Here is a 27,339-nt window from a genome sequence, read left to right on the forward strand (position 1 = left end):
ATGACTTGTTCTTACTACTTGGGCAGCGACTCAAGAAAGAGCAGAGACAACTTGCAACTCCAGAGGCCAAATTCAGGGTCAGTTTTCTCTCCTTCCGTTAACATTAACCTTTGGGTAAATGGAGCCACTCCTCCAGGGCTTGGTAAACAGAAATCACTTGTGGAGGGCTAGGGGAGTGGAAGTGGCCATTTACCTGGAATCAAGGGAGTAACTCAAGGTCAAGATTTCAGGCACCTTGGTCCTCTTGAATGAGAATGTGCCTGGTCACTGGGAAAACGGACTCACAAGGCCAGGTGTCATTGGTTTGTTGTGCTGCATACAACTCTTTCTCCCCCTGCCCGGGTGTCACCATAAAGGGGGTTGGCTGTAAGTGACAGCCCTCCTGAGCAAGAGAGAAACCCATGGTGATCCTTGGTTGCCCTTCCTCTTGGCGATGGCTGTGAACATTCAGTGTGACGGTGTACAGGGTAACTCTCTGGAAAAGCATAAAGAAGTACACTCACATAAGGGCTTATGATTAAGTTGTTTCTAGGTAGCCTCCAAGTTAGAGCCCCCCAGTCCCCAATTTTGGTTTGGGAAAGGGACAGAGACGTGTAGAAGGGTGCAGTAATGTTAAAAACATGGCCCGTAAGGTACAAAATGTTGGCAAGAATTAGCAAGTGTGGGTATGGAGGAAATGTGATTCCCATGAGATTGTGTGGACCTGCTGGGCCTGCTGTTATCACGTATGGTGGTAATCCCGATTGTTGGAGTCCCTCTGGGAAACAACATGGCGATATAAATCAGATAGATAGATCGATCGATAAAGCCAGAAGCTATATAATTTTTACATTAACCTAGTAATCCTCGTTCTGGATATTATCTTAGGTAAAGTAATCCTCAAGAGGTAAAAGGCTTTCTATACATGAAAGTGCGTATCTCAGAGCTATTACTATAATAGCAAAATTGGAAGCAACTTACATGGCCAACAATAGGTCAATGGTCGGTCAAATTCAGACACATTCCTTCAGTGCGGTGTTATTACACAGTCGTGAAACACTGGAAACATGTAAACTTTGTCACCACCAAAAGGATGTTTCTGATATGATACTAAATGTGTGTGTGTGTGTAGGAAAGCAGATAGAAAATGGTTTCTATATTATTGTTACGATTATGGAAGAATAATCATGCTTAGAAATTAAGAATCAAAGAGAAGGGGCACCTGGGTGGCTCAGTGGGTTAAAGCCTCTGCCTTCGGCTCAGGTCATGATCCCAGGGTCCTGGGATCGAGCCCCACATCGGGCTCTCTGCTTGGCGGGGAGCCTGCTTCCCTTCCTCTCTCTCTGCCTGCCTCTCTGCCTAGTTGTGATCTCTGTCTGTTAAATAAATAAATCTTTAAAAAAATCATTAAAAAAAAAGAAGAAGAATCAAAGAGAATATGCAAAAGGAGCAAAATTGCTCTTCCAGGGTAGAAAAGCCACAGGTGACTTCCCACCCTATCCTTTTCTAAACTCCCTTTGTTGTTTTATGATTTCATTGAAATAAATTATCATAAAGATATTACTATCTTTTTTTATTTTTTTATTTTTTTTAATTTATTTATTTGTTAGAGAGAGAGCGAGCGAGCACAGGCAGACAGAGTGGTAGGCAGAGGCAGAGGGAGAAGCAGGCTCCCCGCTGAGCAAGGAGCCCGATATGGGACTCGATCCCAGGACGCTGGGACCATGACCCGAGCCGAAGGCAGCCGCTTAAGCAACTGAGCCACCCAGGCATCCCAAGATATTACTATCTTTTTTTAAAAGCAAAGACTTGATGAAGGAAGAGCAGGTAGTAAGTGGTAAAGGCATCAAAGGACAGGGGTTGCCATGGTGAGGAGGTTGGCAGGGTTTGGGAGGTAAAGAGGAGGAGGAGCCCCAGAAAGTTGGCTTTATGGTCATAGAAGCCTCAGATGTGAAGGAGATGGAGTAGTTCATTGGATCTAGCCAATGGCACACGAAGCATATTCCTAAGGATTACCAAAGCAGGGGCATTAAAAACCATGAAAAGAATTTGATATTTGAAATTTCAAGCAAACAACAAAGAAGTCATCATGGGAGTGGGGGAGGGACAAGAACTTTGCTGGACCTCCTTATTGGTGTTTTGCATCTGGTTTTGTTTTCCTGTTGAATCACATGGTGCGGGAGACACCTGTACCTTTGCTGTGTGTGAGATCTCTGAAGGTCTCCCTCTATCCCTGGGCTTGAACTGTGTTCAGTCAGCTACGCATTGACCTTGAACTCCACGAGCGACCCTTGTCTTCACCATCAACAGCAGGCTGGGCGTGGGAGGTTCCGTGTAGCAACGAAACAGTTAACAGACCTCCTCAGAGCACCCCATCTGCACCCCGTGGGACTCACTCCCTCAGTTGGGAAGGCTTAGGGCTTGGTTCTGAAGCCGTCTCCAGACACTCACTCACTTTAATAAGATTGTTTACCAGCTGGTGCCATGCATAGCATCTCAGCCTGCTCCTGAAAATCCCAGGAGGACAAAAGCCAAAGCCAGGGTTGGCTGAGTGAGTCCCCAAGGTCAGCGTCCCCAAGGGCAAAAGGTGGAATCAGCTGTCTCCCTGAGCTTGTACCAACCCTGGAGGTGGGGTGGCATTTTCTAAAGGGCAATGGTGCCTGGTCCCGGACTGGGTCTACCACCCACATGAGCAAGGGAGGGGGTCCCCCTGCAGGCAGATCCGAGTAAATGCTGCTCCCTCTGCTCTCTCCCCAGGGTGTGCGCGGATTTCCCCAGAGCCTCCTCCCAGGCTGGGGAGATGCTCCAGTGCCTGCCTTTGGAAGGCGAAGAAGGGGAGGACAGTTCCCAAGAAGATCCGAAAGAGAGCATCACCCTGGCTTTCGTGAGCGAGAATGCTGGGGGGCAAGAGGGGCTTCAGAACGCTCAGCAGCAAGGCAAGAAGAGGAAGAAAAAGAGGTTAGGATTGAAAGATGGGAATGGGGATCTGTGTTGTTGGGAGCAGAAGGGACCTGGAGGGGAGGGGACCTTGGACATTAATGAGAGGTTAAAGAGATGTTGTGGCCTGGGGCCTTCAAAATCACACCCCCTTCAGTTCATGTGAGAAGAATCTACCTGGTGATCAGTTTGATTGATTAATTGATTGTTCAAAGATTTTATTTATTTATTTGTCAGAGAGAGAGAGCACAAACAGGGGGAGTGGCAGGCAGAGGGAGAAGCAGACTCCCCACTGAGCAAGGACACCCCCCCCCGTCGCCCCCGTCCCTCCCCCACTCCCCAGTGCAGGACTCCATCCCAGGACCCTGGGATCATGACCTGAGCCGAAGGCAGACACTTAACTGACCGAGCCCCCCAGGCGTCCCTGATGATCTGTTTTATAGAATTAAATAATGGTGTGTGTAGTCTCAAACCACACCTTGTTCTAATCTTCATTCTATTTGTGTTTAGAATGCTTTTTTTTTTTTTTTAATTGTGTGGGGAAAGACAATTTCCTTGTTTTAAGGAAGTGCTTATTATCCTGGGAACGTAGTACATTTTATTTTATTTAAGATTTTATTTATTTATTTATTTGAGAGAATGAGAGAGAGAGAGCATGAGGTGGGGGAGGTCAGAGGGAGAAGCAGACTCCCCACCGAGCAGGGAGCCCAAGACTCCGGGATCACGACCTGAGCCGAAGGCAACCGCTCAACCAACTGAGCCACCCGGGTGCCCAACTTAGTACATTTTAAAAATAATGAAACTGACACTGACTTCTTAGGATCTGCCTGTGGCGTCTGTGTTCTGGTTCCTATTTACTATTCCATTACATTCGGGGACATGTCTCCATTCGGGGACAACGAGTCCCTCCTCAGACTTACTGATGCTAGAAAGCTCGTCCTCCCCCTTCCTTCCTTCCTTCCTTTCTTTATTTATTTCAAGATTTTGTTTATTTATTTGACAGAGAGAGACACAGTTGAAAGAGGGAACACAAGCAGGGGAGCAGCTGAGGGAGAGGGAGAAGCAGGCTTCCTGCTAAGCCAGGAGCCCAATGGGGGATGCAATCCCAGGACCCTGGGATCATGGCCTGAACTGAAGGCAAACACTTAACGACTGAGCCACCCAGGTGTCACTCGACCACTTTCTAACGCACCACTTCCCTTTAGTGGGGGACAAGAGGAGGGAGACCATGAAGTAATTTGGCCCAAAAGATTTTCGCTTCCTGTTCCTGAGGGCCGCTGGAGTAAAAGGATTGAGGAGGTGATTATGTTCATATGAAGCGGAAGCAGAATTAGTTACAACCGCAATACAGAATCTCTGCCTCTGTGGGCAGGGTCCTGGTACAGTCCGTGTCTTCCGCCACTCTACCACCCTTGGGATCTGTGTCTTCAGTCGTGGGGGTAGTCAGACCAGGCTTCGTGTGGCAGGATGGGTCTCATGCAGCCCCGCCTGGGATCAGAGGCTTATGGGTGTGGTCGCCTGTTCTGGCAAGCGTGTCTGTCTCTGTCTTGCTTTCCTTTTTCTCTTTTCCAGATGATTGGTGATCAATCTCTCCACCTGCCGGTATGAGAGCGGTGAGCACCTGCGTTCGAGGGATCCACGACGGGGACCCAGTGGATTACCCCAAAGGGTTGGGAAGGGTCATTCTTGTGTATTCTTGAGGATGAAATGGGGGTGTTTCTACATCCCGTTGTCTCCGTTCTCAATTAACTATTTGAGAAAGTTGGGGATCTCATTCCAAGGAAATACGGGGTTTGGCCCCAGTGGTGTGTATTTCAGCTCTCTATAGCTCCTCTACAGGGTGATTTGGGAATCTGATTGTAGAGAAGGCAGCTGTTGCTTCTTGTTAGAGCATGAGTTAGAGACTAGCAGTCCACAGACGCAAGACGACCTACAGAGCCACACTGAGCTGTGGAACAGCGTAGTCATTCTGCCAATTTCAAGTTTGAATGTTTTAGGGTGGTGCTGACTCCCCTGGGTCACTGCAGGCACTTCTTCCCTCCCGGGCCCTTGAAGGCATTTGAGTTGTGTTACCAATGCTAACAGGGACAGGGGAAGAAGGACGCGATAGCATATACGTGATTTTGAAATGTATCGTATACTTTTTTTTTTTTCCTGTCAGTTTACCTTCCTAATTAAGCTTGGCTCCGGCTGATGTTAAGGATTAGTTTATATTCCCTGAACATTCTGTGCTTGGTGTTTGGAGGAGAGCCAGAAGCCTACTTCCTGGCAAGGGGAAGCCAGGGCGGGTAAAACATTCTTCCCAGAGAGCCTTCTGTGGGGCTCACTGGGTATTGGCCGAATGCCTCAATGGCTCTTCTTGTTCCTTTCTTGGCAATGGTGCGTTCAGACCAGGCAAGATGGCTTCCAGGCTCAACGAGCTGAGGCATCTCTCTCCAGCACACCGTCTGAGAGAAATGAGAAACATAACCTCCCCACCCCATGCTCCTCCCCCACTCCCCGGGCTAACAGGCCTTTCTTTTACCAACTCCATGGCAGTGCGCAGGGCCGCCCAGCGGTATGGCCTTCGAGAAGGAGGGGAGAGCAATGATTGGGCTCTCTACTGGACGGACTACTCGGTGTCGCTGGAGAGGGTGATGGAAATGAAAAGTTACCAGGTATTATCCGGGGCAGAGCCGGTCCTCAGTATAAGTCTGGTATCTACCCAGTGGGCCCCCAATTTTAGGACTGTCCCCTGAGGGCATCTCATGGGTACTCCCATGGACGCCATTGTTCATGAATTCTGGCTTCCTTTGCAGAAAATCAATCACTTCCCGGGGATGAGTGAAATCTGCCGCAAGGACTTACTGGCCAGGAATATGAGCCGTATGTTGAAGCTGTTCCCTAAGGATTTCCACTTTTTCCCTAGGACCTGGTGTCTTCCTGCCGAGTGAGCGCCCACCTGTGTTCCCTTCCACACTACCCACCCCCAATTTACGTTTCCCTCTTGTTCCAGATTCCCCAGTGCTGCTTTCCCTTCCCAAAGGGATCTCCCATCTCTCTCTCCCTTTCAGGAAGAGAAGGCATAAAGGGTGTGTCCAAGGTTGAGAGAACAGAACACAAGGCTCTGCTATAAAAAATGAGATGACATTTCAGGGCTGGGTGCCTTGGATCCTGCACCTGCAGTTGGGATGAGAATTTGTTCTGACCCTGAAAGCTGTTGATTTTGAACTTGTTCCAACCTTTTAACTGTGCAGTTTCTGAATTTTTTTTTAAAGATTTTTTGTAAATTTATTTGATTGACAGAGATTACAGGTAGGCAGAGAGGCAGGCAGGGAGAGAGGAGGAAGCAGGCTCCCCACTGAGCAGAGAGCCCGATGTGGGGCTCAATCCCAGGACCCTGAGACCATGACCTGAGCCGAAGGCAGAGGCTCAACCCACTGAGCCACCCAGGCGCCCCCAGTTTCTGAATTTTTAAGGACTGTGAGCACTTCTGGAGGGAGTGGGATAGTGGTTAGTGCCCAGATTAGGAGCAGGGAGGGGCGCCTGACCTCTGGTCCCTGGCAGGATCATGGACGGCAGCCAGCCTTTCCCTATCTCCTTTCTTACTTTATCCATCTTAAAATTGGGCATCCAGACTTTAGTACACAAAATGCTCTGGGCCACACCACCAAGAAACAGAGCAAAGGTGAGATGACACAAATGTGACCGGGTCTGGTCTTTGGGATAAGGACGAGGGGGCAGAGAGGCATTGCCACTGGAATTCTTTTCACATGGTGAGAATCCCACTTTGTCCTCTATGCCCAGTACTTTTCCAAACCAAGAGCTCTTGGATCCCCAGGCTTCCCTAGCTTGTCCGGAACAACTTTCAGGACTTAGTAGCAACTTTGCCTTCGGACCAACGGGCACCTCCAGATTTTAGTGGCCACTGAGGAACACTGCCATGAAGTGACTTTGCCAGTGGTCACCATGCCAATGAGTTGAAATGCAAGACAAGAAGTGTAGCAAGACTGAGATTCAGAATGCATTAAGTTGGTTTCTTTCTTCTGAAGATAGTTTCTTCAGAGTGTGTTCAAGGAGAGTAGTTGTGGTCGGATACTCTGGCTGGAGTGGAGATGTTCCCGGGGAAGAGCTGAAGCCTAGGGCAGGGGAGGAGACTGGTTGATCCAAGGTCGCACAACCCGTCCGGGCTGAACTCCACATCTCCCATCTGCAAACCCAGAAAGCCAAAATCCTTGGGTCACAGCTACCTTCATGGTGCATGTCACATGTATCTGCAACTTGCCTGCATTCTGTCACGTGATTAACCTCCATACAAGACAGGTGTCCTTATCCTCAGTGTGTAGATGATGGAAGTAAGGCTTAAAGAGTTCAAGCCCTTGCATAGGGTTACACGGCTGGTGAGTGGTGTCACCTGGGTTTAAATCCAGGCCCGAATTTCCTCCAAAGCCCACCCTCTCTCCGCCATGTGTGTGTGTGCATGGCTGTCTCTTTTATTGCCAGATCTCCCGACATGTGTCTGTCGACTCTGGAGTTTTGTCGTGTTAGATAGCTTTAGTCGTTTTTTGTTGTTTTTGTTGATGTTTTTTTGTTTTAATAAAGACCTAGTGTTCCTTTTCACTGCTCCCCACGCTAAAGGTGTCTCTCGTTCCCTCCCTGCTGCTCTGGTAGCTGGGGAGATTTGCAGAACTACAGCAGGTCAAGAAAAAATAAGACATTCATTTGTAAGCCGGATTCGGGCTGCCAAGGGAGAGGTATATTCATCACCCGGACGGTGAAAGATATCAAGCCAGGAGAGGATATGATCTGTCAACTCTATATTTCAAAGGTACTTCTTCATGGTGATCATTTCTTTCTCACCAACAGCAACCTTCTAGCTCTGCCACGCTATGGGAAATGAGGCAGATGACAGGGGCAAAGCCACGTCCTGTCTTCAGCCTTGAAAGTTGTCAGACCAGGCATTCTAATAGGGATGTGACATGTGTCTGGCCCAGAGCATCAATCACCCTTGTAACCCTTGTAGCTGGTCTGGCCTTACTCGGCTGGGCCCGTTGCCTTTAGCAACGGTCTGTGGATGCCCCACTTCATTTGGGAGAGGGCAGTAGTCCTGGAGGGATCATGGTAACTGGGTTTGCTCTGTGGCCGGAGGTCAGAGGTCATAGTGGCAGAGCCCACCGCAGGGAGGGAGCCCTCTGGAAGTGTGCGTGGACTGGGAAGGGCTGGTTAGCTTTGCAGGAGCACTCTCTTGCTGAACTGCCATGTAACACAGCCCTAGATGGTGACAACATGTCCTTCATCACGGGACTTTTAATTTTTTTTTAAAGATTTTATTTATTTATTTGAGAGAAAGAGAGAGAGAGAGTAGGGGGAGCAGCAGAGGGAGAGGGAGAAGCAGGGTCCTCGCTGAGCAGGAAGCCCGACGCAGGGCTCGATCCCAGGACCCTGGCATCATGACCTGAGCCGAAGGCAGACATTTCACCCACTGAGCCACCCAGACACCCCATCACAGAACTTTTTAATATTACTTTGCTTGGTTGCCCAGAGATCTCTGAGAGGTGGTTACTTGTGCTGTAGGAAACTGAGGCACAGTGGGGTTTAGTGACTCCCACAGGTCACGTCCCCTTGTCTTCCTCCCCGACCCCAGCCCAGACCACACTCTGTAGTACCAGGCAAAATCAAGTCAAGGTACTAATCTTCAAGTCTGAATCTCTCCTCTGAGGCTTCTCTTCCCTCCTCGCAGCCCTTTATCATTGATGGGTTCAAGTTCGACCTACGGATTTATGTGCTGATGACCTCCTGTGACCCTCTCAGGATTTTTGTGTACAATGAAGGACTGGCACGCTTCGCCACCACCTCCTACTGCCACCCCAGCCCAGACAACGTGGTGAGCTCCAGGAACGGGCCCTGCCCCCTCTTCCTTAGCGGGATGAAAAATCCCACTTCAGTCCACATTCTCCAGGCACTGTGGATGTGGCTGTCATTTGTTGAACACTGACTGTGTGCCAGGTTGCGGACGTCCAGATATCCCTTCCTTTAGTCCTCTCAGGAGCCCTCAGAAACAGAGATTATCATCTCCATTTTACAAACAAGGAAATGAAAACATTTCATGAAAATGAGTTTTCATTTCCTTTTCCTCATGAAAACTCAAAAAAGAGTTTAAGGAACTCGTCCAAGGTCACAGAGCTGGGAAGAGTTGAGACTGTGACTTGTGGCCAGATCTCCCTATGGCAAAGCCAGTGCCCCAGATCTCTGGTGCGTGAGGAGAAAAGGTCATGGGCGAGCCCCCGTCTCTCCCCAACTCCCATCCTTCACTCTTTGACCCCCCAGGATTCCTAAAATGTCCCTCAGGCAGTGAACCACCCAGTCTGGGGGGAGTAGCTAGACTCTCTTCTACCCCAGGCTGAAGGCTACCATATTACTTCCTGTTTTACCAGCTTAAGCCCCAAGGCGGTCCCTCTCTTTTCCTTCTCTTTAAGCCCCAGTGGCCACAGGGGAGGGTACAGAGAAGAAGCAGGAGGCCTGCCCTACCTCCTGATGACACAGACTTGTGTCTCTTTCCCCAGGATGATATCTGCATGCACCTGACTAATTATTCCATTAATAAGCACAGTTCCAATTTCATTCAAGATGCTCACACCGGAAGCAAGAGGTAAGGAGGCTGCCTCACTTCTGTCTCCTTGCCCTGCCACACTCAGAGCTCAGATCCTGCCCGTCCGTCCGTCCACATTAGTGTTTCCATCTTGGGTCACCTGGGCTCAGCAAATATTTCTTTGCCTCCTTATTCTCTGCCCTCTGGCTGTTAATCATTAAAAGAAGGCTACATCGTAAACCTAGGAGGTTGGGAGGAGGAGAGATAAACATCCCCAGCCGGATACACACACACACACACACACACACTCACCACATACACACCAAAACGTGCACTTATTACACCGGGCCCTTCTGACATTTCCAAACCAATTGACATTTCCAAACCATTGCTAGTCAGCCAAGGGAGAGGGACATGTCAAGCCATTGTTCCTTTGGCCTGTGGTTTCCCAGGGTGTTGCTCCAACAGAGATTCTCGAGTGATAGGTCATGATGCCTGCTGTGGCCTGACTGTGGCTGGCTGCCTTTGAGATTCCCCAGAAGGGGGGAAAGGTGAGGAATGCGTGAGTGTCTTCCCAGTTATCACATTCACATTATGGTCTGATCCTGTCTCATTCGACTTTTAGGAAAAAGGGGGAACTGGAGGAAGTGAACCTGGGCCAGGCCGGAGGGGAAGGCAAGGCAGTATGTACTAAGGCCTCCTGTGTTGGGGGGGCCCATGCTGGGGGCTCTGTGCACATTTTTTCCCCATTGCATCTTCCCTCTGCTATGACCGAGGCATCAAAATCGGCCCTTTTTAGGTGCAGAACCATGAGTTAGGTACCATCTCCATTTTACAGACAAGGAAACTGAGTCTCTGAGAGGTTCAGCTGCCCAAGGTCACACGGCCGTAAATTAGAGCCGGGTGAGAAGGTAGGTCTGTTGGATTGCAAGGTGCGGCTCCGTCCCCTGCCCCGGGCTTCAAAGACCTGGTAAACACACGGTCTGTTTGGCTTCAAAGCATCAGAGAGGCACGTGAAATTTCACAACTCCCTTGGTGGCAGAGTTCCAAAAAGCAAATGGAAAATCGCCAGCTGAAGCCTGCTTGGAGGGGCAGTCTCCCCTGTTTCAGAGGGTGCCCGAAGCTCTCCCGCCTCCTCGGCTCCCCACCCAGACCCCGGGGACCAGCTCAGCTGAGAGTCAGTACTCAGCGAGGCCTGGCTCTCAGGTCTGGCCCTGACTCTCGCCAGCGGGACGCACGTGGGTCCGTCTCTTCTTCTCTCTGAGCCCCCACTTCTTCACCGCCCGCCCCCCCAGGGTCACTGTGAGGCTCAGATGACCCGTGATGGCTGCAGGGACACTGCTGGTGTTTACTATGATTTTTCCTCGGTCGGAAGGCGTGTAACCTAAGGGCCCCCATTTTCCTTCCTCTTACGAGAAGACCTCCCAGCGACAGGCTTTGGACTCTCAGGTCATGATGGAGGGGGTGTTAGGGGGCCAGGGCTCAGGGGAAGGTGTGCAGTATTGTTCTGTGACGCCCCCCAACCCCCGTTCCTCCTCTTTTCCCTCACCTCTCTCCCCCACCCCCAGGCAAGGCCTTGCCCCTCTGCTCCACTCCCCTAGCCTCCACGCTGCCCCTTCTCCCTGAGCTCCAGGCTCATCCCTCCTCAGTGCATCCCAACATCTGTTGCCCCAACTCAACGTTTTCTTGCTCCTTGCTCCCAGCGCAGCCTTCCAAACTGGCTTCCCTGCCCAGCTGCCCTTCTCTGCCTCCCGACCAGCAAGGTTAGAGAGTTTGATGTCATCTCCGTAGTTGAATCCTGAACGTTCCTCCTGCAGATGTCCCCATGTCCCTTCCTTTCCACCAGACCCACACCTCCCTTCAGCCCCAGACCTGACGGCTGCTCGGCCTCCTTGCTCTTCTCCCTAAATCCAGGCTTCGACCTCTCTGTGCCTCCATTTTCTCACCTCTAGAATGACAGGAACGTACAATCCTGGCTGGCCAGCTAGACATGCTATTAAGGACCTATTGAGAGGACGTGTATGCATGGGCTTCAGAAGCAAAAACCCCTACACAGGGAGATGCTGTTAATATTCTGTAGTCCCTATTCTGTGTTCTGTATCACCGACTAAGGTTAACTGAGGTCCGGTAATGGATGGTCTTCCTTCTGATGCATCGTCAGAAGGTCAATGGTAGCCTAATGCTACGTTGCATGCCTTCTTCGTTCACCTCATTCATCTCACCAGGTAGGCGTCTCATCATCTCACATCATCCTCATAAGAAAGGCGAGTACAGCCCAAGAAGCTATTTTGAGAGCCGAGAAAGAGAGAGATGACATTCACATTATTTTTATTATGGTGTATTGTAATTGTTCTATTTTATTTTTAGTTATTATTATGAATCGCTTACTCTGTCTCACTTATAAATTAACCTTTATTATAGTTGTGTATGTATAGGAAAAACCAGTACCTGTAGAGTTGGGTACTACCCACGGATGGGTTCCGGCATCCCCTGGGGGTCTTAGAACATACCTCCTCCGGGTAAGAGGGGGGGGACTTCTCTGCTACTTACTTCCACATCAGTGTGGCTCCCGGGTGCCTAGAGGATCAATCAAACTCTTCTGCTCAATCTACTGTAATGTGACCAGGCACCACTTTCCATTGTTGTCCTGCTACACTGGTAGTGAGCTTTCTATTTGTTGAGGGCTTGCTAGGTGCCAGGCACTGTTCTAAGAAATACACACACCCCAGCCCCTCTTATCCTCATAACGACACTCTAAGAATTATTATCATCAGCACGATTTTGCATATTAGGAATTCTGCGGCATAAAGGGTTAGGTAACTTGCCCAAGGTCCCACAGCTAGGCGGTGATAGAACCGCCATGAAAACGCCTGAATGTCTACCCTTCACCACTAGGGGGCGCTGTCTGTCCGTCCCCTCCGTGGTGATCCTCCAGGACACTCTGGCTCACGTTCCCTATATAGGCCTTGCCCATTCCCACTTCTCCATCTTTGCTCAGCTCCAACAGAAAACATGAGAGAACATCCTTGAAGGCCCTTCTGGCTTGCTAGGCTTCCACGTTGCCTTCTCTGATCTGGCTGTAGTTCCTGGTCCAGCCATAGAGCTGCTGTGCAGCCCGTCTTCTCCGTGAGTCTCTGCTCACTTGATAATCAGATGAGAGAACTGGGGGTCCATCTCTGAGGACGAGCCCGTGGATCTGAGTCAAACCACCCTCAGGAACCTTCCCATCTCTGGACTCCCACCACGCTCTGGTCAACATCGACCATAGCTCATAACTGCTTTGGCTTGGTGCACACGTTTTCATGTGTTCTCCGTTGTACTTAAGCTTCCTGAGGGTTAGAGTGGCTTCCTGGCCTTCTGGGCACCTCCCACGGGATGGGCAGAGTCCTCCTTTCCTTCTGTGCCTCCCTTTTCTTTTCACCTTTCCTCCTCCTCCTCCTCTTCTTCTTCTTCTTTTTAAAAAGATTTTATTAATTTATTTGACAGAGAGAGGAGATATCACAAGTAGGCGGAGAGGCAGGCAGAGAGAGGGGGGGAAACAGGCTCCCTGCTGAGCAGAGAGCTTGACGCGGGGCTCGATCCCAGGACCCTGAGATCATGACCTGAGCGGAAGGCAGAGGCTTAACTCACTGAGCCACCAAGGCACCCCTCACCTTTCCTCTCTTCTTCTTCTCCATCTTCTGAAGCGATCTGCTTCTCATGTTGACTGTCTCACCTGTCCCCAGTTTCCCCATCCCCAGCAGGAGGCCAACTGTGCCCCCCAGTAGACCCCCCCCCCAGCTGCCAGTCATGCACTCAGCAGGAACAGTGAAGGGGAAGACAGAACAACTGGAAATCTGGCAGGGCTTGGGGGTCAGAGACCAGGTCCTCTGCATCTTCCGGGGTGCCTGGCACATAGCTGATGTGTTCAATTGAATTGGCTAACCACGGGGCATTAGGAGATTATACAGTAATGTATGCTCATCGTGATGTGCCTGAGTCATCAAGAAGAGGTTATGTTATGATTTGCAGTGTCTGTTATACGAAGGCAGGGAAGTGTATAATCTATTTTGGGAAAATTTATTTCCCAATTAGGCAAATTAAATACATTTTTATTTTGCACTTGAATGGCTTGGCTTCAAGCGATCTGGAAAATTCATTTATGTGCCACACTTCCCTGGCATTGGCAAGTAGAGGCAGTGGGCCTCTGTATCGAGTGGCCTTTGCTAATGCGTCTTTATATAAATGCAACCTTGGTTGTTTCTTATGTGAGTTGACCCCCCAAATGGTTCTTAGGCTTCCCATGACCTGGGGGTGGTTTCTTGGGGTTCTCTCATTTCCCGAGCTTTGCATGGACAGCAGGCCCTCAACAAGTGTACACTCCTGTTTCCTCTTTTTGGCTCCGCTGGCTGGGGTCCAGTGAGCTCTTTGAACAACCTTGTGAGCCATGTCTCTTGTCTTAGTCTCTCCTCTTTACTCTTCTGCCCCTGCCTCTCTTCCTCTCACTATCTCACTCCCCATTTCAACTCTCTGTGCGCACGCGCGTGCCTGTGAGTGGGGGTGTGTCTGTGTCCCCACCCTTGTCTCTCAGACCCTCAGCTTTGCCTCTTTTCTGTAGCGCCCAGCTCAGAGCTGACCAGAGCAACCCTTCAGATGTTTCCTCATGAACCGTAGACATCCTCCGATCTCTGTAATAGGGTGACAAGCCACCTCAGTTTGCCTCTGCCTGAGGGGTTTCCCATGATGTGAGACTTTCAGTTCTTTTTTTAAAAAAAAATTATTTTTTAAAATTTTAGTTTATTTAAATCCAAGTAATTAAAGTATGCTGTATCACTAGTTTCAGAGGTAGAGGTCAGCGACTCATCGTTGCATGTAACACCCAGTGCTCATTCCATCCCGTGTCCTCCTTAATACCCGTCACCCAGTTAGCCCATCCCCCTACCCACGTCCCCTCCAGCAACCCTCATTTTATTTCCTGTAGTTAAGAGTCTCTTACGGTTTGCCTCCCTCTCTGATTTTTGTTTTATTTTATTTTTCCCTCCCTTTCCCTATTTTTTGTTTTGTTTCTTAAATTCCACCTATGGGTGAGATCATAGGATAATTGTCTTTCTGTGATTGGTTTATTTTGCTTAGCATAATACCCTCTAGTTCCATCCACGTGGTTACAAATGGTAAGATTCCATTTTTTGGATGGCTGCGTCATATTCCATTGTAGGTATACCCCACATCTTCTTTATCTAAACAATTGGGACCATCCTGGTTTGCTGGGACAGTTGGTAACCCTATCTGTGGAAATGCCCCAGGGCTGCCTTTTCTCTGCAGATAGTCCTCAAGCAAAGTTTGTCCCCATTACCTCTGGGGTCTTAACTTCTCCAGAAGTTTCTGGTTTCCAGCAGGAGATGGCCTCAGATGACCAGAAGGTGGGCTGCCTCACCTCATGGCCTGTGGTTTCCTTCCAGGAAGCTCTCCACCTTCAACATGTACATGGAGACCCATGGCTACAACACGGAGCAGATCTGGAGAGACATGGAGGACGTCATCATCAAGACGATCATCTCTGCCCACCCCATCATCAAGCATAACTACCACACCTGCTTCCCCAACCACACCCTCAACAGCGCCTGCTTTGAAATCCTGGGCTTCGACATCTTGTTGGACCACAAACTCAAGCCCTGGCTGCTGGAGGTAGAGGGGTTGGGGTGAGGGGTGAAAACTGTCTGCTGTTCCTGGGGATCAGCCGGGGTCAGGCTCATGCCTTCATCCCTGGTTCAGCCAGTCATTTTAATCAACTTCCTGGCCAGGCCCATTCATTCAGCAGTGCTGGCTGCCTGGGGATCCTCCCTGAGCTAAGAAGTGGCCACCAGAGGGGGGTAGATGGCCAGGAATTAGAGAGCTCCTCGTGCCCTCTTGAAGTCCACACAGACCTGGAAACTTTGCTCTCAGGCACAGAAAGACTCTAAAGACAAGAAAGACTCTAGAGACAACTTGATTTTTTTGTCGCAGAATCATCTCCCAGAAAGGGGGTGTTCTTCCTCAAAGCTGGGTGGTAATGTTCAAGATCATACAGGAGCAGCCAGGCCTGGATCTCAGGGGCTTGGGCGACTTGAGTCCTTGTGTCTGTGGCCAAAGGAATGAGTGGGGAGCCGCTACTCAGTGAGTTTCCTGCCTCCCCCAGACCCATGGAAGGGTGGTTGGAGGAGGAAGAAAAGCATCTGGGTGGCTGTCTCTCTTCCCCATTACACCTGAGGTCAGCAGCCCTCAAGGGGCCCGTCAGTCTGCATTATAGGAGATGGGGGTTGGCCGAACCAGGTGCCAAGTCCCAGGGGCTGGGGCAGGTTGGCACAGAGTCAGAGTCTTTAAAGGGCAGAGCCAGAATCATGTGTCCCCTTCCTGGGGCCTAGCCTTTCCTCCATTCCCAGCCTTTGTTCCCAGATATAGGTAGGAAGGAGAATATGGCTGTTTGGAGCTCTTACCCAAAGAGTGGAATTGGCCATGGGGCACAGGCCTTCAGAAACCGCTAAAAACCTTCAAATGTTACAGAGTGCATCTGAATGATCTGGTCTTTTCCGTGAGCAGGAACGAGGCCTCTCCCTCCTCCCACCTGCCTCTCCCTCAATCCTGGTGAGGGTCCCGAAGACCTCGCCATGGACGTGGGAAAGCACACCCACCAGGTGCAGGGAAACCAGACACAGTTGTCCTGATGCTTCTCAAGAGGAAAGAACCAAAATCGAAGCTGGTTAAACTAGAGGAGGTTCTGCTTCCTCCTCTCCTCACCGTGCCTCCGGGGCAGACTCCCTCTCCCTTCCCTTCCCACCGCCCCCCCCCCGCCCCGTGTGGTAGCCAGGGCCCCACGCTGGGCTTAGGGAGCTCCCTGGAGGTGGCTTGTGGGCCTCGCTCCCTGCTTCCACACTGGACAGCCCGGCCCCCTGCTGCCGTCACAGGTTAACCACTCTCCGAGCTTCTCCACCGACTCCTGCCTAGATAAAGAGGTGAAAGACAGTCTGCTATATGACACCTTGGTCCTGATCAACCTGGGAAACTGTGACAAAAAGAAAGTCTTGGAGGAAGAGAGACAACGGGGGCGATTCCGGCAGCAATGTCGTTCTCGGGAGACCAGGTACAGAGGTGTCCCCTCACCCTGGGGACCCCATTCTCTCTGACTTTCTTGCTCCCAGTAAGACTGAGTTGTCCTGGTCCTCAGCAACCTACTGGTTATGTGGCCTCTACGTCTCTTCTGTGAGCCTCAGTGTTCTTTCTGTGAAGTGGAGCCAGTGATCTATAAGGTGGAATTAAATGAGATAATGTGTAATAAAAGGTTCATCACAGTGTCTGGCACAAGAGCGTGTATTAGAGGTGGTGAAAAGTCTTGCCTGGCGAGGGGGAGTGGGCAAAATGAGTGAAGGGGGTTAAGAGGTACAAACTTTCAGTTATAAAATAAGTCATGGGGAGGTAATATAAGGCATGGTGACTATAGTTAGTAAGGCTGTGTTGCATATTTGAAAGTTGCTAATCTTAAAAGTTCTCATCACAAGAAAAAAACATTTAAAAAAAGATTTTGTTTATTTACTTGAGAGAAAAAGAGAGAGCATGAGCAGAGGGAGGGGCTGATGGAGAAGCAGGCTCCATGGTGAGCGTGGAACCCAAGGCAGGGCTCGATCCCAGAGCCCTGGGATCATGACCTGAGCCGAAGGCAGATGCTTAACCAACTGAGCCACCCAGGCACCCTGAAAAAAAAAACTTTGTTAACTGTGTATGGCGACAGATGTTAAGTATTATTATTGTGGTGTTCATTTCCCAATACACACAGGTGTATTGGGTGTTTGCGCACCTGAGAAACTAACAGAATGTTCTATATCAATTATACTTCAATTTTAAAAAGTCATTACATTTTAAAAAAAGAATCTTGCGGGGCGCCTGGGTGGCTCAGTGGGTTAAGCCTCTGCCTTCGGCTCAGGTCATGATCTCAGGGTCCTGGGATCGAGTCCCACATCGGGCTCTCTGCTCAGAAGGGAGCCTGCTTCCCTCTCTCTCTCTCTGCCTGCCTCTCTGCCTACTTGTGATCTCTCTCTGTCAAATAAATAAATAAAAATCTTTAAAAAAAAAAAAAAAAGAATCTTGCGGGGCGCCTGGGTGGCTCAGTGGGTTAAAGCCTCTGCCTTTGGCTCGGGTCATGATCCCAGGGTCCTGGGATCGAGCCCCGAATCGGGCTCTCTGCTCAGCAGGGAGCCTGCTTCCTCCCTTCTCTCTCTCTGCTTGCCTCTCTGCCTACTTGTGATCTGTCAAATAAATAAATAAAATCTTAAAAAAAAAAAAGAATCTTGCTTGGAGTTGGTGGGGAGTGGAGGCAGTTCTAACATGATAATCCTATTTGGAAAATCAGTTTATATTTGCAGAATGTGGCAACTTGTACAGTTTTACTGTGAGCCTTTTTTTTTTTTGTACCTAAAAATAGGAGATTAAGTTGTAGACAGAACTATACATTATGAATATGAGTTTATTAATACAACAGGAAGATTCAGGGATTACCAATCAAAGAATAAAACTGTTGCTTTATTTTATGGAAAGACACATGAGCCGTACTACCCACCCCCCTACCCCCTCACCCCCCACTCCCCCATCCTCCCCACGTCCCTGGGTTGGCGGGAGCAAGTCCCTGGGTTGGTGGGAGCGAGCGTGTCCAGCTCCCTGCCTGGCAGCATTTGCCTGTAAATAGGGGCCTTCATCCTGTGGGGCGATTCTAGTGTCTGAAGACTCTAAACCCGGCCGAGGACATGGCTTTGTTGCTTTTCAGATCCCACAGCTACCGCCGTGCCCGCAAGAGCAGAGCCCGCTGGTTCTTGGGGACAGAGCTTTGGGAACTGGGACAGTAGCCTCTGTGTTGGGAGGACACTGGGATTCTCCGAGCACTTTTGCCTGTGCCCTCCGTCTTCCCTCCGAGGCGGGTCGGTAGCAGGGGCTATTGTGTGGTCCTGTCGCTGGAGCTAAGGAGACCAGGCTTCTGGAAGGGGAGCTGACTTGTGTGCGAGGTCCCCTTGCTGGGAACGGGCAGGCCTGGGGCCGGCATGCAGCGAGTGTGCTCTTTAGGATTCCAGAATGCCTTCCGCTGGGCCAGCTCTCTCCCCACTGCTCAAGGAGGAGGCAGCATCTGCCAGGGAGAAGTTGGGGCCCTCCCCTGAGTCATTCTCTTGGTCATGAATTGGCCCTGGTAGCTCAGGGCTCTCCGTTTCCCTGCTGTGAGAGGGGTTTCTCATTCCTCCCTCCCTGACCTCCACCTCCCCGAGGGGCTGTGAAGGAGAATGAGATCATCACAGCTCTCGTAAAAGCGCATCCAGAAGGCCCTCAAATTTAGCCAAACACAAGCTGCCGTTCTCCAGAGGAGGATTGTAGGGGCTGTGAATGGGGAGGTGATGACGGTCTGCCTCCTCAGAGCTGAGCCAAGGGGAAATGGGTTTTTGTGTGAGGAGAGAGTCTCGTACAGAAAGACTGACTGTTCTGATCAGCTTTCCATGCACCAGGACATTGGCTGTCCCGAGAGGGCTAGGATCTCCTTTCAGGGAAACGTTCACACGTTTATTTAGCAAATACGGGTTGACCACTGTTGTGCGCAAGGCCTCGGCCTGGACCCACGGGACGTCCGGCTTGGCATGTCCCTTCCAGGCTTCATCCTGAGAGAATCTACTGCAGCCCTGTGTTCTGTTCCCCCACAGAATGGAGGAAGTCAAGGGTTTCCAGGCCGTGCAGTTGGAGAAAACTGAGAAGTACGAGCAGGAGAATCGTGGGGGGTTCCGCCTGATTTATCCTACTCTGAATTCGGAGAAGTATGAGAAGTTTTTCCAGGACAACAACTCCCTCTTCCAGAATACTATTACCTCCAGGGCTCGGGAGGAGTATGCCCGGTAGGAAGGCTCTGGGCCAGGTGGATGGGTGTTGGGATGGGTTGGGTCGTGCTTGACCTTCTGGGTGACCGGCCTAGGATGGTGAGGAGGGTCTCTGAGCTTCAATCCCCAACCTAGAAATTGTCAGGGGAGCATTTGCTTTAGTCTCACAGGGACCAGGAATCATAGGTATTGTTGGTGTGGGGTGTTCAGTATATAGCTCCTTCTAGAAACTCGCTCCCGAGACAGGAACCTGCACCCTCCTCCAGAATTCCCAGGGAGCTATCTCCTGGATTCACATAGGCCTGAAATCTAAGAGCTGGAAGGCACTCATCCTGTCCTGTCCTATCCCTACCCATCACCTCATTTTATGGACGGGGAGGTCCATATGACCCCCAGAAGGGGTCATAGAATGGTGATGTGCAAAGAGGGATTGGGATCCCCGCCTCCTGACCCACGTGACTGTGCTATTCCCACTACATCACTGGCCAGAAAGGCCCAGGATATAAAGTGGCCCAATGTAGGAGCTCCTTGGGTTGGCCCCCTGCCCAGACCCTCTTCCCAGCCCCTGCCACGTGTGGGATTTGGCCTGCTGGGAAGTGGAGAGAGAGAGAAGGTGGAGGAGGCAGGTAGAGGCCCTGACTGTGTCCACTCCTTGGATGCTGTTCCCCAGACTGGGAATGGTATGATGGGAGACACGGCTGTCCCCTCCCCTCCACCTCCTGTGCGGGGCCCTGCAGTCATTTGAGCAGACTGGACACCCGGGGGGACGACACTTCACTCTTTGCCAAGCATCAACGACCCTTCGGGGAGGGGTGGGAGAGCGCCCACTTTTGCAGCCCATCCCTAACCTCCGCGACCCTCCCTGTTCCACCTGGACAGGCAGCTGATCCAGGACCTGAGGCTGAAGCAGGAGAAAAAGTCCTTCCCAATGAAGGAGAAGAAGACGGAGATGCAGGGGGAGTCGGCGGGCGAGCAAGCGAGGGGCAAGAGGACGAAAAGCTGCCGACAGAAACCCCAGCAGAAACCCCAGGCCGCCACCTTCACCCTCAAACAAGTAAACCCCGCTGGGAGGGGAGCGTGTGTGCCCGGCACCCTTCCCCGGCTGGGGCCGCTCCGTGGGGGGGTGCTCAGGAGACCGCTGCTCAGAGCCCTGACGCACTGAACGAAGGGGGCTGACGGAGGGCCGGGCCACAGGAAGTCACGACGAGCCTGGCATCCTTCAGAGGACTCTCGCTGCTCTGTCCTTGTCTCCTCCGGCAGGAAGAAAAGCAGCCAGGAGGCTGAGCACGATTCCCCGTGTAGGGAGCGGGCACCGGGACCATTCTACTCATGGGTCCCAAGCCCTGTTTGGGCTGGAGTGCTCCCCTCTAGCAGGCCAGGGGTGCAGCTGAGAGAGGGGGCTGCAGAGAAGGGCTTCACGGAGGCAGGGCCCTCACCATTATGTAGGGTAAGGGACCACAGCTAGGTCCTTCCAGCCTGCTCTCCGCTCGAAGTGTGGACCAGCCCTGGATGTGGCGGGGCAGGGGGCAGCTGTCCCGTTGTCCTACAGTCTGAATCTTTGGATTGACCTTCTCTGCTTCACTATTTCTTCCGGCTTCAGGGCAAAGACTCAGTTGGCTTTTTGGTCCATCTCCTTTTTCTCGAACCCTCACCTGAAGGGACAGGATGACAGCAGGATATTTTTAGGTTTTGTTTTTTGTTTTTTGTTTTTTTGTATTGTGTAACTTGGCTAGGGTCATAGGTCTTTTAAGAAACTGATAAAAAAATACATATATGATACTCTCTTACCATAAAGTATACAAAAATACAAAGTATACAAAGTTCTAAAACTACAGGTTTAAGCAGCTCAAAGATCCTGTGAAACCATCCATGAGCCCTCTGGGGGGTCCCTGCGCCCCAGGATGAGAACCTCAGGTTAGAGAGACTTTGATACCGATTGCTTTCCTTCTCCTCCTCCTCTCCTCGGCACCTACCCTTGGTGCAGATAAATCTGGAAGTGGACAGAGCTGGGTTCCCACTGGCTGTGTTTGGTTTCCTCCTTCCCAGCATCTCCAGCCAATGGCATTGGTATCCTGCACACCGGACTTCTTCAGTGTCAGAGATGCAAAGACAAATGAGACAGACAGCAGCCTCGACCCAGAAGGGGCCAGCCCTCCTCCTTGCAAGCCTATAGCTGCAAGGCGTTACACATCTGTACCTGACCTGAGCCACTCGAACCTTCTCAGCTGCCCGGGGCTGGAGCTCAGTCAGCCCATCTCCAGAATCAAGGAGGTCAAGTCTGCCTCTGCAGTGAACATAATTCCCAGCACAGGGGTGAGTAGAGAGGTCTACCTCCCCAGAGGGCTCTGCTTACTCAGGGGGCAGTGGTAGGAGTCTTGCTTTCTGGTTCCTTCTATCCTCCTGACTTGCGGTCTCCCTTTGAGCAAGCCACTTAAGCCTTGATGTCCCCACCTGGGAAGCCCAAGTTGTGCGAGAACCTACGTGCTAGGAGAATGGACCCATACTTTTAGGGCTTTTCCAGTGGCCGTCTTCTGCATCCCATCTTTAGGCATGTTCTCACCTCTGGCTGCTGGAGCAAATCACCATGGACTTACGGGCTTAAAACACACATTTATTTGCTCACAGTTCTGGAGGCTAGAAGTCTGCAAACAAGGTGTTGGTGGGACCGTGCCCCATCTGAAGGCTCTAGAGGGAGGATCCTTCCTTTCCTTCCTTGATTCTTGCTAGACTCTGGTGGCTGCCAACAATCCTTGGAGCTCCTTGGCTTGTGGCACTAGGATTCCAACCTCCACCTCCGTTGTCACACAGACTCCCTCCTTGAGTGTCTCTTCTGTAGATCTTCATGTGGCCTTCCTGTAAGCACACCACCAGTCATTGGACTGAGGGCTCCCCCGGATCCAATATGACCTCACTTTCACCTGCCTCATGACATCTGTGAAGACTCTGTTTCCGAATAAGGTCACAGTCTGAGCTTTGTGGCAGTGTTGAACCCAGCTCCTCCCCTTACACAGTGTTTCTCAAACTCCATTCGTGTGTATGGACACCTGTTGAAGGAGAGAACACTCTTTCAGATCCCCATTGTAGCCCTAAATAACTTTTATAGATATTTACAAGCAGAAAACCAGATATATACAATCTTTATAACTCTTCTACAATGAGGAAATCAAAACAAACATCACCCATAAAGTTCACATCAAGAACATTAATTGAATGTGACAGTTGATTTTCTGTTTTTGCGGATACTACGGTGCCGCATAAATGTGGTCCTGACAGCTCTAGAACCGGTCCTTTTGTGTTTACTGTAGTCAGGCCCACCAAAGGCTATGTGATGACTTTATTGTAAGTACTGAAAAGTGTTCGGCCTTGTTGGGCCATTGCCAGGTCCAAGTGCAATATGGAAGAGTGCAATGCTTTTCAAGTTCCTAACCATAGCCCACATCTGACCATACACACACACTGGAAAAAATCTTCTAAAACAACAATGAGCCATTCTACAGATGGTGACTCCTTCGATATTTTTTATTCTGTTCTGTTCTGTTCTTTCAAAAATACCAGTTCCTGGGGCACCTGGGTGGCTCAGTTGGCTAAGCCTCTGCCTTCAGCTCAGATCATGATCCCAAGGTCCTGGGATCCAGCCCCATGTTGAGTTCCCAGCTCTATGGGAAGTCTGCTTCTCCCTCTCTCCCTGCTTGTGCGCTGTCTCTCTCTCTCAAATAAATAAATAAAATCTTTAAAATAAATAAATAAAGATACCTGTTACAACCCACTAGATTAATTTCATGACTTTTTTTTTAAAGATTTTATTTATTTTGACAGACAGAGATCACAGGTAGGCAGAGAGGCAGGCAGAGAGAGAGGAGGAAGCAGGCTCCCTGCTGAGCAGAGAGCCCGATGCGCGGCTTGATCCCAGGACCCTGGAATCATGACCCGAGCCGAAGGCAGAGGCTTTAACCCACTGAGCCACCCAGGTGTCCCAATTTCATGACTTATTAATAGGTTTACAACCACCATTCGATAAACACCTTTAAGAGATTAGGCTTTAAAGCTTCATGACACTGGATTTCACAGATAGGACACCAAAAGCAGGGCTGCCTGCCTGGCTCAGTCAGAAGACTGTGTGTCTCTTGATCTCAGGGTCGTGAGTTCAAGCCCCATGTTGCATGTAGAGATTACTTAAATTTATTTAAGTAATTTATTATTTTTAAGTATTTATTTTTATTTATTTATTTTATTTTAATTTTATTTTATTATATTATTTATTTTTATTTTATATTTATATATATTTATATTTTTATTATTATTTATTATTTTATTTTATTATTTATTTATTTTTATTTATTTATTTATTTATTTTAAGTATTTATTTTTAAGTATTTATTTTTAAGTATTTATTATACTTAAGTATTTATTATACTTAAAAATAATAAGGAAGGAAACAAAACTTTAAAAAAAAGCAAAAGTAGGTAAGTGGGACTATATCAAACTTGAACAGTCAACAGAGTGAAGAGGCAACCTGTGAAATGGGTGAAAATATTTTCAAACTATGTCTCTGGTAAGGGGTTCGTATCCAGAATATATAAAGGATTCTTACAACTCACACCAAAGATAACCTAATTTTATTTATTATTTTTTTAAAGATTTTATTTATTGTATATATAGAGAGAGAGATCACAAGTAGGCAGAGAAGCAGGCAGAGAGAGACGGGGGAAGAAGGCTCCCTGCTGAGCATACAGCCGGATGTGGGGCTCGATCCCAGGACCCTGAGACCATGACCTGAGCCGAAGGCAGAGGTTTAACCCACTAAGCCACGAGGCGCCCCGATAACCTGATTTTAAAATGGCCAAAGGATTTATGGGTGGCCCGTTTGGTTGAGTGCCTGACTCTTGGTTTCGGCTCAGGTTGTGATCTTGGGGTCGTGGGGTCAAGTCCCACATTGGGCTCTGCCCTCAGTGTGGAGTCTGTTTGAGATTCTTTCCCCCCTCTCCCTCCTGTTCTTTCTCAAATAAATAAATAAATAAATCTTTAAAAACCTGAGGGGTACCTGGGTTGCTCAGTCGGTTAAACATCTGACTCTTGGTTTTAGCTCAGGTCCTGAGCTGATGGGTGTGGGATCGAGCCCCAGGTCAGGCTCCCTACTCAGCAGGGAGTCTCCCTGGAGGTCTGTAGCACAGCTATGGGGTTATTACTGATGCTACTTACTGTATACTTAAAAATGGTTAAGGGAGGGGCGCCAGGGTGGCTCAGTGGGTTAAGCCTCTGCCTTCGGCTCAGGTCATGATCTCAGGGTCCTAGGATCGAGCCCCGCATTGGGCTCTTGCTCAGCAGGGAGCCTGCTTCCCTTCCTCTCCCTCTGCCTGCTTCTCTGCCTACTTGTGATCTCACTCTGTGTCAAATAAATAAATAAAATCTTTAAAAAAAAAAGGTGGTTAAGGTAGATGGGGCGCCTGGGTGGCTCAGTTGTTAAGCGTCTGCCTTCAGCTCAGGTCATGACCCCAGGGCTCTGCTCAGCGGGAAGCCTGCTTCTCCCTCTCCCACTCCCCCTGCTTGTGTTCCCTCTCTCACTGTGTCTCTCTCTGTCAAATAAATTAAATCTTTTTAAAAAATGGTTAAGGTAGCAAATTTTATGTCATGTGTGTGTGCATGTGCATTTTTTTCCTGCAATTAAAAAAAAAATGAAAAGAGTAAAGAGTATGCATTGAGGTCTGGTTGCCTCTGTTAAGATCCTGGAGTCTCCTCTATGACTTGTGTCTAGTCACTCTTATCTTCCTAAGCCTCAGTTTCCTCAACTGAAAAAAACTGGAATTTTGGCACCTGGGTGGCTCAGTGGGTTAAGTGTCTGACTTCAGCGTAGGTCACGATTTCGGGATCCTGGGATCCAGCCCCCTGTCAGCAGGCTCTGCGCCTAGGAGTCTGCTTCCCCCTCTCCCTCTGCTCCTCCTCCTGCTCTTGCACTCTCTCTGTCTCTGTCTCTCTCTCATTCTCTCAAATAAATAAATAAAATCTTTTTTTAATAAAGATTTTATTTATTTGACAAACAGAGATCACAAGTAAGCAGAGAGGCAGGCAGAGAGAGAGAGAGGAGGAAGCAGGCTCCCTGCCGAGCAGAGAGCCCTATGCGGGGCTCGATCCCAGGACCCTGAGATCATGACCTGAGCCGAAGGCAGAGGCTTAACCCAGTGAGCCACCCAGGCACCCCATCAAATCTTTTTTTTTAAGATGTATTTATTTATTTTAGAAAGAGAGAGCATACATGCACATGGAGGGTGGGGCAGAGGGAGAGAGAGAATCTCAGGCAGATGCTTGTGTTCCCTCCCTCTCTCTATGAAATAAATAAATAAAATCTTTAAATAAAAAATAAATAAATTTGAAAAATAAAATCTCTCTTTTGTTTAAAAAAAAAATCCCCCAAAAACAAAAAACCAGAGGAAGCTCTATGGACATCCGCCATTCTCTGCCCTCGTGTTCAGCTAATTCCTGGTTAGGAAAGTAATCTTTCTTGCTGCTGATGAACTTGGCTTCCTTAGTCTGTTTATTAAAATCAAGAAGGTATGGGAAGGCGTGTCAGGCTTCCACAATCTCATGTTGGACTGTTTTCTCTTCCAGCCCTTAGCCTCCATAGAAACGTGCCCAGCTCCTGCCACTCAGGTCTTAGACTCCCCAGAGCCTCTGTCCGGTGGGACCGGGACAACCAGCTCTGGCTGCAGTAGCCCCGAGATGGACAAGGTGGTCTTTAAATACAAGGAGCCTCACTTCCCGCAAGACCTCATCCAGGGGAAAATATCCAAAATTTGCCTTCCAGCAAAATCCCAGAGCTTCTCACAAAGTCTGAAGCCAAGCTGGCCAGCGCTGGAGAATGAGACTCAGAAGCAGCCCCTGCTGTGGGAGCTCTTCACCAAGGTCCCACTGAGGGAGAAGCTCTCCCTGTTCCCAGCTTGCTGCAGCCCAAAGCTGGGGCCGAGTCACAAGTCACGTGAGTGCCAGCCCGGCCAGGCGGGTGCCAAGAGCTTAGGGGTTCCCAACAGGACCAGCCCTTGTCTTTGAGGAGCGCCCAGTCTGGGGTGGCGGTGGGGGGATGCAGCCTTAGGAAGACACCCACCTCCCCGCCTGATCGGGGAGACATCATTCACATCCTTAGGGAGTCTCTGGTCTTATTGAAATTACAAAAAAAGATAAAAACAGACTGCTTTTGGCAAGCTCCCTGTCTGACGATTCCTCATTTCTGATTGTCATTGAGGTGAGGGGCATTTGGCTGAGTCAGAATCAGCAGAAGGGCACGAAGAATGGAAACAGAGAAGAGAAGCTTCTCGCAGGAGAGGAGCAGAGGCTGATTCTGATTCAGGAACTTGAGCTGGCTTGACGCCAGGGTTCCCCAGCGGGAGGCAGCCTCCGAGGGCCATGTGCACCTCGCCCCGCCTTACAAATGGGTGATGCCAATGATTTCGCCTTTCCAGAAAACCGCTGCCTGCCCTGGAAGTGCTGCTTCAACAGCCGAAGCTCTGGCGAGCAGAGGCAGCTGCGTCTGTCCTCACTCCTGCTCCTGCACAGTCCTCCCAGCCATGAAATGACCCTCAGCGACCTGCTGGTGGTCGCCACCCCAGCCCGACTGGATCCGAGGCCTGGCAGGAGCCGCAGCAGCACCGCGAGAGACCCGTGTCAGGAAGTCTACAGCCGCAGCCTGGTCACTGGCCAAAAAGGATGTGAGAGGGACTAGGTGAGTCCACCTGTATTCCCTTCATGGGCTTGTTTCCTTGGCAAGCACCGAAGGTGTGTATTTCTGGAACATGGGGGAGGTAGGTGGGTGCCTGGATTGATAAAAGACATCCAGGTGAGTAAACAGTTCAGACGGACCTCAATCAAAATGTGCTCCCCCAGCCCCTTGCAATGTGTGATTCTGCTATGACCTCCCTCCCTCCTGCTACTAAAGCAGACTGTGACCGCCAGTTTGACCCAGCCCCCTCGTGACCGGTAGCTCACGCAGCAGGAGGGCAAACAAGTAAA

At 49.9% G+C, this 27,339-nt stretch overlaps 1 protein-coding gene across 1 annotated transcript; it reads left to right on the forward strand.

Moving 5' to 3' along the window:
- TTLL6 (tubulin tyrosine ligase like 6) lies at positions 1-27,052 on the forward strand (the record flags this gene model as incomplete). Its single annotated transcript, XM_080826494.1, is given in 16 exon segments — positions 1-77; positions 2,737-2,937; position 4,489; positions 4,493-4,529; positions 5,455-5,573; positions 5,715-5,845; positions 7,567-7,723; positions 8,636-8,779; positions 9,459-9,544; positions 14,923-15,148; positions 16,405-16,580; positions 19,171-19,359; positions 20,221-20,395; positions 21,388-21,654; positions 25,945-26,311; positions 26,793-27,052. Coding segments are annotated over 16 exon segments (2,613 nt in total).
- Positions 27,053-27,339: the final 287 nt, after the last annotated feature.

The sequence above is a fragment of the Martes martes genome (genome assembly GCF_963455335.1).
Source record: "Martes martes genome assembly, chromosome: 16".
In the NCBI taxonomy this organism is placed as follows: Eukaryota; Metazoa; Chordata; class Mammalia; order Carnivora; family Mustelidae; genus Martes; species Martes martes.